This window comes from Canis lupus, chromosome 38, assembly GCF_048164855.1.
Source record: "Canis lupus baileyi chromosome 38, mCanLup2.hap1, whole genome shotgun sequence".
In the NCBI taxonomy this organism is placed as follows: Eukaryota; Metazoa; Chordata; class Mammalia; order Carnivora; family Canidae; genus Canis; species Canis lupus.
Window position 1 is genome coordinate 1807812 of NC_132875.1, and position 12187 is coordinate 1819998.

The 12187-nt window shown below is 58.8% G+C and overlaps 1 protein-coding gene across 3 annotated transcripts in view; it reads right to left on the minus strand.

Moving 5' to 3' along the window:
* Nucleotides 1-415: 415 nt before the first annotated feature.
* KCNJ10 (potassium inwardly rectifying channel subfamily J member 10) overlaps nucleotides 416-12187 on the minus strand; it is a 28937-nt gene continuing 17165 nt past the window's right edge. For all 3 annotated transcript variants that reach the window (XM_072814866.1, XM_072814864.1, XM_072814865.1), the window contains one exon: nucleotides 416-4361. In XM_072814866.1, the coding sequence (XP_072670967.1) occupies nucleotides 3222-4361 (1140 nt within the window). In that variant the 3' untranslated portion in view covers nucleotides 416-3221. The remainder of the gene's footprint in view (nucleotides 4362-12187) is intronic.

A 12187-nucleotide genomic window follows, 5' to 3' on the forward strand; every position in this document is an offset into this window, starting at 1 on the left:
GGGACGGACCGCCGTCCTGACCAAGCCGGCGGCCCCTGCTGACCCTACAAGGGGAGCGCGTGAGCGCACAGGTGCACAGGTGCGCGAGGCTCCCGGCGCCCCTCGGAGCAGGGGGGTAGCCGACTTCTCTGCTCTGCTGGGCCTCGGGCATCCCTGGATGGTCCTGTTAGCTGGTGGAGCCGGGTGGTGGGGACGAGGTGGGGCGGAGGACACCCGGAGCCTCTCGGGGGACTGTCCCCCTGGGGCTCCCCCCAAGCCCGCACCAGGCCCGCACGCCCCAGGTCCCGGGAGCATCTGGGCAGCCGCAGGCCGGCTGTGGGCCCAGCAGCTCGTGGTCCCGGCTCGCGGAGTCCAGGTGGGGGCGTCCCGGCAGGGCCCGCGGAGGAAGGGGGCGTGCAGTACACTTCCAGAAAAGGACGCAGAAGGTGCTTTTATTTTAAAACCAAAGTGCTACAGTGACAAGACACTGCCGGGGTGGAGCGCGGCGTAGGTGGGTTCTAGGTGCCCGTGGCCGAGCGGCCGCCCGAGTCCTCCCGCTCCCTCCTCCCTCCCGGGCCTGGGTGCGGGGAGTATCCCCAGCCTCAGTGGGCATCTCCTCCTCTGAGGAGCGGCCTCCACGCCTCCCTCTCCCGCCATCAAACCCGAAAGCCTCCTCAGCTGTCCCGCTTGCACGTGCAAACCAGGATCACCGGGCACAGGTCTGGAAACCCGGGGAGTCCGACCCCGAACCCAGAGCCGGGTATCCGCCCCGTGCTACGATCTCCTTTCTGTACATTCCACATGTTTGGTCCTATGTACATCCATAGACATCTCTCTACATGCACATACTCTCTCGGTCTCTCTCCTCGGGTCAGCCTCCCTATGTACCACGTCCCACTTCCCGAGCCTCCGCCTCCGTCTCGTCTGCTGGTCCAGGGGACACTGGTCTCGCGGGTTTCGCGAGGTCCGTCAGCACCACCCCCGTCATCGTCGTCGTCACACCCTGAGTGCCCTCTCCCATCTGTTGTTTTGCCCGTGGGGACTCTCCTGTTCCCGTGGGTGCCGAGCGCTCCCTGACGTTCCAGTCTACGGTTGGTGTGGTCAGGGGCCCACGTCCCACAGGACCTGGCTGCTCCCGAAGCTCGTCCGATAGCCTGCAGAAGGATTTCAGCTCCGAGGAAGAGGCTGTGCGGAGCCGGGGAGGGTGCGGGTGGGGGGCACTGTCCTCTGGGGAGGCCTGTGGCAGACGAAGCCGGGCTGTATTAAGAGGATAGTAGGACTCGTTAAAGTGCAGCTTAGAGCAAAGTCTGGGGTCGCAGAGCAAAATCAAAAACAGTTAAGTCAGAAAATGTCCTCATTGTGTTAAGCAAGAATCTGAGCAGCCTGGGGGCCTGGAGCCGACAGCAGGGGACCAGGGAGAAGGGATTCCAGACCCTCAGGAGGGATGCAGTTGTGTGCAGAGGAAGCTAGGGGAGGACGGCTTGCTGGTGGAGGAGGCGTCCCGGTGCACACGCGCTCACGCTCACGCTCACGCCAGAACTGCGACCCCCCACCCTGGAAGAAATCTGGTAAGTCTAATGTTGAATAAAGTTGGGAGCCCAGACACTGGCTCTTTGCCTTCCATTCTGTGTGTCAGATTTTCACGTTTTCCTGGGTCTTGTTCCCTTGAGAGCTTGGGAGTGCTGGTGGGTGGGGTGTACGGTCAGTGAAGAATGAAGGGTCTTCAGGTCGGAGTCAGCGGAGTTCAAGGAAAGACACACATGAGAGGATCTTATGCAGATCCTGAGGTGACCGTGGATCCAGCCCCAGGCGCGTGGACGCGTTCTGGGAAGTGTGTGGCTTGTAACAACTGACCGGGTCCACGGTTCGTGCAGGGACCCTATGCCAAGCCACTGTCGGTGGAGGCACTTTTGGGATTTGGGGCTTTAGAGAAAATTCTGGTGCCCGTACACCCTTCTCAGCCCCTCGCGCAGCCCCCACCAGGGACCAAGGAACGGCCTGAGGTTGATGTCCTGAAGTGTGCCCTCTGACTCACCTGGAAGTGGCGTCCTTGCGGGGGAGAGGAGATGGGGTTGGGGACCCTCTATGCCAAGTCTCAGGAATGGCTAAGGGAGACCCTGGTTATTGGATCAGGAGGCGTGTAGTCTCCTTCCCTCCCAGCGTTGCCTAACAAAATAGCTGGCACTTGTCAGAGGAGCACAGGCAGGGGTGTCAGGGACAATGCTGTCCACCAGCCACACAGTTCTGCCCCGGCCCAAACCCCAATAAAGCACCGCCGGGTCCCCGGGGCTCCACACAGCCGGCTGGAAATCTGAGAGCTTACTCCTCCTCCCTCACGGTAGGGTCAGTGGCACTTTCCCAGGGGATCCATGTCCTGTAAATGTCTGGGACATCTCTCCAGACCTCTCTGGGGGGCCTGGGGACCTGCTGGCAGGGCCATCCCATCCACAGGCCACAGGGCAACACATGCTCCCTGGGCTGTCTGCGGAAGAGCGTCAGGGATTTGGACAAGAGCTCTGCAGAGGTCTGATTCCAGGACGCGTGCAGGTGCGGTGCTGCCCGGGGCCTATTTCCTGCGTCGGCCCCAGGTCTCTGGGAGCAGAGGCAGCTAAGGGAGAACCGGGTATCCTAAGGGAAGGTCCCACTGGACAAAACGGGGGAAAACTGGTGACCAAGCTCCTGGGTTATAGTCAGAATTTGCCGGCAGAAGTGAACCACCCTGAAAAACCCTGACTTCTTTCAACAGAGGTTGGTAGAGGACCCGGGAGGGATTCACCCAGATTGCCTTATATCTCGAGGCACAGACCCCAAAAGGACCATCAGAGTCTTGCCCCAGGGAACTAGCCATGTGGGGAACGAGAGGGGGTGGGGGCTGCGGCCTCAGATCGCCAAACCTGGATGGCGGCGGGAGGGGGGGGGAGTCTATCCATCCAACTGCACTGTCCTCCTAATGTGAGTCTCCAAGCATGGCTGAGGCGTCCTGGGCCACTGCAGCCTAATCTTCCCTCTCCACCCCCCTCCCGGCGTCGGGGGGGTTGTGTATCTTGGGGGAGGGTGCAGGGGACACTGGAAGGAAAGCTGGGACTCCAGGTGGCCTCGCCTACCCGCGGGCCGCCAGGTTAAAGCAGAGGGGGCGGAGGATGGGTGCTTCTGGGGCCCTCCGGGAAGCCGGGATGACGGCCTTCCCCCAGGACGCCGACAGAGGACACACCAGAGGGACGGGGAGGCGGGAAACCAGGCCGTCAGACGTTGCTGATGCGCACGCTCAGGGCGCTGCCCTCCTTCTCCGCTTGTTCCCTTAACGACTCCTCCAACTTGAGCTTCTCAGGGTCTCCGTAGCGGACAGCGCTGTCGCGGAGGCCGCCAGGGGAGGCCACTTTCACCACCTGGTCAAAAAGGCTGAAGTCAGCGATGTATTTGCCGCTGGCGGACAGCGAGATGGCCGGGGTGAACTCGTAGCCCCAGAGGATCTCCTCCGGCAGGTAGGACGTGCGCACCTGGCAGGTGGCACTGGTGGACTCCACCGTCCCACTGAGGATCAGCACCAGCTCGAAGTCACCCTCGCCACTGCGCAGGGGGAGGTCTTTCAAGGGACTGGTCTCATCTACCACGTGGTAGAAGGTCAGGGGCAGAATGAGGAAGGGGCTGTCCGAGGCCGTGTCGACCTGGAAAGTCACGTTGACCTGGTTGAGCCGGATGTTCTCGCCCTCTTTGGTCTGGTGGGTCTGAAGCAGCTTGCCCGTCACCTGGCAGCCGATGAGGAGGCTCTTCCGCATGTTGGCGACTCGGATCATGAGGCAGGGCTTCCCGTTGTGGGCCGCGACGACCGCGTGCTGGCTGAACCGGATGGTCTCCGCCCGCTTCTTGGGCCGGGCGATCTTTGCCAGGAAGGTCCCCGTGATGAAGATTTCCAGGATGGTGGTGAGCACCAGCTGGGCAATCAGAAGCACGATGGCCAGCGGGCACTCCTCACTGATGTAGCGGAAGCCGTAGCCGATGGTGGTCTGCGATTCGAGGGAGAAGAGGAAGGCCCCCGTGAGCGTGTGCACCTGTACCACGCAGGGGGTGTGGTTGGCCGGGGGGCCGAGCTCCAGCAGGTCCCCGTGGGCCACAGCCACCAGATACCACACCACGCCGAAGAGGAACCAGGTGCCTGCAAAGGTCGCCGAGAAGAGCAGCAGCTTGTAGCGCCACTGCATGTCGATGAAGGTGGTCCACAGGTCCTTGAGGTAGAGGAAGCGCTTGTCGGCGATGTGCTCCATCCTCACGTTGCTGCGGCCGTCCTTGGTCAGGACCCGGCGCCGCCGGACCCCTGGGCCCACGAGGGGCCGGCTCTCCGTCTGAGTGGTCTGGCTGTAGTACACCTTGGCGACAGACGTCATCTGGAGGGAGCAAGACAGCATAACGGAGGTTATTGCAGACATCCAGCCAACTCCTAGCCACCACCCCACGCGACCAAAGAGGGGACATCCGCTCGGCGCCGCTGATTTGTTCTCACTGTCGGCCAATACTTATGAGCACCTGCTCCACGCCGACCACTGTGCAAGATGCAGGTGAGTCACCAATAGAAATGACACCATCCTTGCTCTCCAAGAACTCACGCCTAGCGAGCGAGACCCACGTTCAGCGAGCAAATAACTGCAATGCAGTCTGATATTTGTAATTCTTGGGAGGGACAGAAAAGAGAGAGAGTCATAAGTTCACAGTTCCTTGAAGGTGGGGCAAGAAGAGAGGGTTCTACTCGTCTCCATTCCCCGCAAAACCAGTTCTGTGAAGATCTCCAATTCTGAAATAGGATCCCTCCCCACCCTCGTGAATGGCAGAGCAAGAAAGACTATCCCGCTGAAGCTGTCCCAGGCCAGCCCGCCTCAAAACCCCCGGGCCCTTGATACCCCCACCTGCCCCCCAGCCCCAAGTCAGTACTCGCCAGGGACGCCAAGATGCTCATCTGGCCAAGGAAGTAGCAGAAACTGCCCACCCTTCTGCCTTCAAGGTGTTCTCTGAGCAACCAGACCATTTCACTATGCGTTATTATGATTACTATTACTCCTTTACCATCACCATCACCGTCGTCACCCATCTGCATCATGTGGGGGGATTCAGGCCGGATCCCGGGGGCGCACGTGGGTGGGAGGAGTGCAGACAGGACCCACGCAAGCAGCTGAGCCACGGTGAAGGAGAACGTCCCATCCGGGCCTCCTGGCGGTGCAGGACTGTTTCCCCGAGGACTGGGGGAGACAGCAGCTCACCGCGGCCGAGCCGCCTTGACCGAGTGAAGTAGGAGGGCTCATGTATAGTAGTCAGCACCCCCGTCTGCAAGAGCTCGAATTCGGGATTGCTGTCTGTCCTGATCGAAGAAAGTGGGCCGAGGCTCTGAAACAGGAGACCGCTCACCTGCTCCTCCAAGGTGCCGGCACCCCTGCCCAAGGAGTAACTTGTACTTTTCCAGCAGAGAAAGGATTTCAATCACTGGAGCCCTTGGACTCTGGGTCTGGTGGCCAGACCTGGGAGGGAGGAGGGCGATCTCGGGGGAGTCTGGCCTCTGGAGAGCTAAGAGGCTCATCACAGTATCCGTTCCAAAAAATCTGAACCACTGCACTTTATCAGTCCTTCACCCTGGTCCCTTACCTCATCTTCCCCAAGACCTGACACCCCGAAAACGAAACTATCTGGGCCCGTCCAAACACCCACCCACGCAGACACTGAACTGGCGACCACCACTGGACGGGAAACCCAAGATGTTAGAGGCAACCAGGCACCTGTTTTGCCAGCCTCTGCCCATGTGGAACCTCTGTCCGGGTGAGACCCCTCGGCCACTTCCCAGTACCCTCAGCTACCTTGGAGCAAAGGGGAAGCTCCATAATTCTGAAGAATTATTATTTAGAGCCCAAGTAAAGCCCCATTCGATACTCAGTAGTAGTAGTAATATTGAAAAAACCACGCGCAGCGCCTGCATCTCTATACCATTTTCAAGTTTACAGATTAGCGTGCCTTCTCATTTGATCCTCAAACTGGAAAAGTCGTGCGACCTCTAAGAGATTCTGAAGAACTGTGAGCAGACAGAGGAAGTGCTGGAAAGTTGTGGACGAGTGAACGTAATTTTCTTTTTTTCTTTTTTTTTTTTTTTTTTAATTTTCAAAAAGAGAAACAAGATACGCTTTACACACTGGGTAAGATAGTGACCCAGGGCAAGATTCTAGAACAGAGCATTAAGGCTGAGTACTTGGGGCGCCTGGGTGGCTCAGTCGGTTGAGCGTCTGACTGTTGATTTCAGCTCAGGTCATCATCTCAGGGTCGTGAGATCGAGCCCCCTCGTGTCTGGGTCCACGTTCAGCCGGGAGTCTACTTGAGCTTCTCTCTCTCCCTCCCCCCTCTGTCCCTCTCTGTTTCTCTCTCTCTCAAATGAATAAAAAAAAAAAAAAAAGGATTGTGATCACTTGGGAATGTCGGAGGGAGGGCAGTTATCAGCAGGACCCAGCCTGGGGTGACCAAGAACAAGTCACACCAAGTGGCCTAACTTCCCTCTAAGACAAGGTTACTAGACGGGCAGTCACAGCAAGGCAACAGATAAAGTGTGTCTATGCAAGATTTTTGACAAGATCTCTCCTTCTGTCCTTGAGGATAAGACCACGAAAAATGAGCAGAATGCCGCTCCGATGCTGGGGACTAACCCACACAAAAACGAGTGGTGCTCCTGAGGGGATCATGACGGCCTGGGATCTGTTTTCTCGTGACGTCCCACAGAGCTTTATCTTCGGCCTCACCCCATTCAACATTCATGACAGTAATCCTATTCAAAACTATACAGCACATGGATTACAGGGATGGCACAAAGCAGGGATGGATCGCAAATGCAAGATCTGGACAGAATCAGGATCCAGGAGGAGCCAAATCTAACAAAAAAAGGTATCAGGTAGGTGTACATACTGGAGTCCAAGAATCACCTGAGCCATTCCGGATTGGAAAGATGGGATGCATTTTGGTTAAAACAAGCAATGCTATTTTTTTTTTTTTTTTTTTTTTTTTTAGAGATTTTATTTATCTGAGAGCACTAGCAGGGCGAGTGGCAAAGGCAGAGGGAGAAGCAGCTCCCCCTGAGCAGGGAGCCCGACGTGGGGCTCAGTCACAGGACCGCGGATCATGACCTGAACTGAAGGCAGATGCTTCACCGACGGGGCGTCCCAGCGATGCTGTCTAAGCTACTCTTCAAGTATGTAGAATAAGGAAGTCGTTGACTCTGCTCACCCTGTACCTGCCGTTTTGAGTCTCCGAGGACAGTCAGGCTATGAGAGGATTCAGAACCAGAGCGTGTAAGGAGTGGCTGAGGGAGGCGGGGAAGTTAGTGGGGAGAAGAGACCACCTAGGGGTACGAGAGGCTGTGTGCAGGTATTTGGTTTGAAGTTGCTGTCACGTGAATGAGGCTTTGGCCTTGTCCTTTGCCATCTAAGAGGAGCCACCAGGACCAATGAGTTCGCAGCACAGGAGCAAAGATTCCGGACTGCTACGACAGAGATCCAGGTAACAGTCCGGACTTCCATACGCGGAAAGAGCTTCTCCAAAGGTAGACAGTGCTCTGTCCCTGGAGGCGTTCAAGGGCAGGGTGGACAGCACTGGGCAGGGTCTACGGAGGGAATCAAGGCCTGGACAGAGGCAGGGACGGTCTGCTAGCTTTCACCTGCACTCACGGCAGATCAGGATGCCTGCCTGCCGCCTGCCTGCACACCTTCTCTCCCCGCACCTCCTACGGTGACGTTCCCAGACCCGTCATCAAAGTCTTAGCTTTGTATCTTCAGGAAGGGAGGCTCTCAGGGCCCAGGGGAAAGCTTCTCATTCCCAAAATGAAAGTCTACGATTATATATCATGCTGCAGCTCATAAAATACGTAATTTGACCCTCGTACCATGAACTAAATACAAAAGTCATCATGAGAAACAGGCTCAGTGGGACACCTGGGTGGCTCAGCGGTTGAGCATCTGCCTTCAGCTCAGGGCACGACCCCGGGGTCCTGGGACCGAGTCCCACATCGGGCTCCCTGCAGGGAGCCTGCTTCTCCCTCTGCCTGCGTCTCTGCCTCTGTGTGTGTGTGTGTGTGTGTGTCATGAATGAATAAAATAAAACCTTAAAAAAAAAAAAAAAAAAGAAAAGAAAAAAGAAACAGGCTCAGAGATTTATCCCAAACAAGTCAGTGGTAGAGATGAGACCAGAACCTGGGTCTTCCAGTCCCTGGTCCAGAACCTTTTTTTTTTCTTTTTACTTTTTTAAAGTAGGCTCCACACCCAATGTGGGGCCCAAATTCACAACCCTGAGATCGAGAACGGCACGCTCCCCTGACCGAGCCAGCCAGATGCCCCCAGAACTTTTCAATCATAGCAACTTCCGCGTACCCAGGCTCATCCCCATGGGTGTCATGGGCTCAGGACGTGCATCCGGGGTGCCCCGCGTGCAGGGTCCCAGCTGCGCCGCAGGAGGCAGAGCCTAAAGCTTCCAGAGCCCAGCGTCAGGCCTACAGATCCGGGCGCTGCAGATTTTGGCTCCTGGCTCCAACGCTTTGTTGTGATTGCCGCCTCCAGCCGTGTGCCCTCTGCCGCCAGCCTTTCCGTCTGCCTCCTCCAGCTGCTCCCAGCTGTCGTGCCACCTCCCACAGCCAGGCAGCTTTGTTCTCCGAGGTGGCCCGAGTCAGAAGCAGATAAACAAGCCGCGCCACCGTGCTGCCAGCTGGCGGGGCTCCGAGGAAGGGACCAGGCCCAGCCCTGAGCCCCATGGGGTCTCCCGCTGCCCCACCTGGCTCACCCACGCTCGCTCCCTCCTCTAGAGGGTGCTGCTCCCCCAGAACAGTCCTAGTCGGACCCCGGGGGCCAAGGTCTCCAGAACTCTGAACACAAAACCAGCCCCCGAGGGGTGAAGACACAGACATGGAGACCCCGGGCTTCCCGCTCCAGGAACTGTGCTTGTGGTTATTCCTCTAAAACAAAGGCCAGTCACACCCACGGTGGTGTCTGCCCGCGGCCTCAGCGCACCCCATGCCGGCCTCCCGCCGGCCTCCCCTTCCCCGGGACGGGTGGGCCACGGGCCTTTCCTGAGTACGCTCCGCTCTGGGCCAGCGCACCGCTCTGCTGATTCTCGCAACTAAAACTGATCCATGGCTCTCGACTGCCTGTAGGAAACGCTGCAGGCCTCTGAGCACAGCCTTCAAGGCCTTTCGGGTTTGGTCTCTGCCTACCGGCTGGCTTGGTTCCTGCCGCGTCTCTGCACATACCCTGGGCTCCAGCTCTGCAGAGAGCCTGCGGTTTCATCCTTTCCACCTTTGGACCCGCGTTCACACTGACCTGCTCCAAGCCTCCCCGCCTCTGACCTCCGGCTTAGCTCTCAGAACTGGACTCAAGTGTCTGTTGGCCCCTCATGACCATCAAAGGCATCAAAGAAATAGTCGGTGTCCGTCTCCCGGGCCTCACCCCAGCACGGGCTTGTGAAGCCTGGCCTTGAACACGCTCCTGTTTCAGCACATCAGAGTGCTTTGCAACCACGTGGTCGCCCTTGTGGGTCATCTGTGGCTTCTTCACTGACGCCCGGACGGGGCCTTTCACCTGTTTCCCCAGCACCGGGGACAGTTTGCTACTAAAGACTGACCGGAGGCCCACCTGGAGGCCCAAGAGAGGGAGGGCTGCAGCCTCGGATGAGCGCACGGGAGCTGGGTGCTGAGCTCGCAGAGACCTCCAGGTGGAGCCAAGGTACAGTGGGAGGGACCCAGGCTTAGCCCCAGCCCTGGCCCCACTGCTGCTGCGGCCCTACAGATGCTGCCCTCAAAGGGCAGGAGAGCGCAAGTCCCTGAGGCATCCGTCCAAGCTCCTCTGAATTGGCGGAAAGATGGAGACAGACGATGAGCTCATAAATGGCCACGGGCGCGGGGGCACATCAGGCCAAGGTAAGTGGGGGGAAAGGATGCTTCTCCCCCCACCCGCCCTCCCCACACAGGGGCCATGGCGGATGCACCGGGAAGAGCCGAGCACCTTCTCCCAAAACCCGACAGCTCGGAGCGGCGGGAAGCGACCCTGAGCAAAGAGCTTGGTCCGTTTTCCCCTTTGCCTGAAAGCAGCTTTGGTCCGGCGCTCCCTGCCTTCACTCCCGAACGTGAACAAACCCTCCTCCCTGCTGCCCCTCAGGCTCCCTAAATGGTCAAGGCGCCATCCTGCTCCGGGGGCCACACTCGGGCTCCCCTTCCTCCGGGCAGCATTCATCCGATGGCCTGATGGCGGGGAATCTGCTCCTCCTGCTCCTCCTCCATCATCTCGCTCACCTCCTGCTCGACCTTTGCCCCCTCAAGCCCCTGCAGTGCTTAATCCGGCTTCAGTGCCCACGGGGTATTCGGAGGAGAATCCTTATTGCATGACTGAGTCGGCGTGTGGCGTGTGCGTGTGCAGCGAGCCTCAAGGCCAGGTTGTCCCCCAAGCCCCCCACCCCATAAGCCTCCCAGTGCCTCTCCCAGCTCAAAAGTCTCCGCCTCATGGGTCAAGGACAGACCAGACTCCGCCAGGCAGGAGTGGCCTCCCGGCATCTGCTTCCAAACCCCCTTCCAGCCTTACCTCCCACCCCTCTCCCAGCCGCTCCCCGCCGCACAGGCCCATGCGTTCGCGCCCTCTCCCTCCCTGGCCTCCCCTCTGTCCCTGTCCCTACGTACCCAGGATAAACCTGTTCAAACGACCCCTCTCCCACGGAGCCTCTGGTAACCCCTCCCTCGTCTGAGTCTCCAGATGCACGCCCGCGTATCGCCACCTGCGTGGTCTACGGGGTGGACCCGACACCCGACCTCTCTTCTACTCCAAGCAGGCTAACTGAACTAAGGATTCAGGCATAACCCACTTCCGTGGCCCTGATGTGTGCTCAGCACAACATAGGACACATAGTAGGTGCTCCAGAAGCGTGTCGGGAGTGGACTGCAGGCTCCTGAAGGGTGGGCACCATTGTCCCCACGCACAGGTCGCACAGGACGTCGCCCTGGTCCAGAGCCTCTCCGCTGAGGCCCTCTTGTCCTTCCTCTTTGCTTGGATCTTCTCTCAACTTTTCACATCTTCTCTTCTTCCCAAACACACAGAAACCCCCCAAACTAGTCCTCAACACTAACACCTGCAAACCAGCGGAGCCCTCTGGTCTGCGGAGCCCTTGTCACGGCGGGAAGACCTTTGCGCTTCCAGCCTCGGGATCCTGTCTGTTCGACAGGATCCTGTCTGTTCGCCTCGGGATCCTGTCTGTTCGCCTCAGGATCCTGTCTGTTCGACGGACGCTTTCCCTAGCCTCTACGGGGTGCCAGGTCCTAAACCCGACCCTGGAGTTAGGGAGATGAATTGGATGTTGATTCTGGCCTTGGGGACCTTCCGAGCCAACAGGGGAGGCAACCATAGCCCAGGCAGGAAGTGGTGAGAGCCCCAGACGCGGCACCTGGGAGGTACCAGGGAACTTGCAGAGGGAAAGGCAACGTCTGGCTCAAGGGAGCAACCCCTGAACTGTTGTTATCCTCCATTTAGAGCAGGAAGCAAAGTCAGCGACTAACACCGGGGGTGGAGTCCTCCATACCGGCCTCTCTTGCCCAAGAAAGGCTTTGCAGAGTGAGGAGGCCTTGGCACTGGCCTGAAGGGTAGGCAAGATCCAGACGGTTGAGGGGGGACACCCGGGGAAGGGGGGGTACCCGGGGAAGGGGAGGGAGCCGTGTGCGCAGAAGTCACAATCCTGAAAAACTCCAGAGCCAGCCAGGGAGGAGGAGCCAGTTTTGGCTGCAGGGTTGGGAGCACAAGAAAGACTCTTAATAGGACCAACTGGGAACACAGTGATGCCCCCCGTCCCCGGCCCCCAGCACCTCTGCCTTGGGGCCCGCTCCCTGTGCTTAAAGGTTGAGCGGCCAGATGAGGGGCAGCCAGCAGGGCGGGTGGGCAGGTGAGCGCCCTGGGCTCCTATGGGGATGAGGGGGATGACAGGGATGAGGGGCTGAGCCCTGGCTCCCCAGCTGGGGCCCTAGCCTCCCGCCAGGTGCCAGGCCTTCACTGTGCCGCCAGGTGACTTCATTTTTTTTTTTTAAGTTTTTATTTATTTATTCATGAGAGACACAGAGAGAGGGGCAGAGGCTGGATCCAGGACCCCGGGCCACGCACTGCGCCCAAGGCAGACACTCGCCCACTGGCCACCCAGGCGTCCCCCCCCCCCCCCCAGGTGGCTTCTC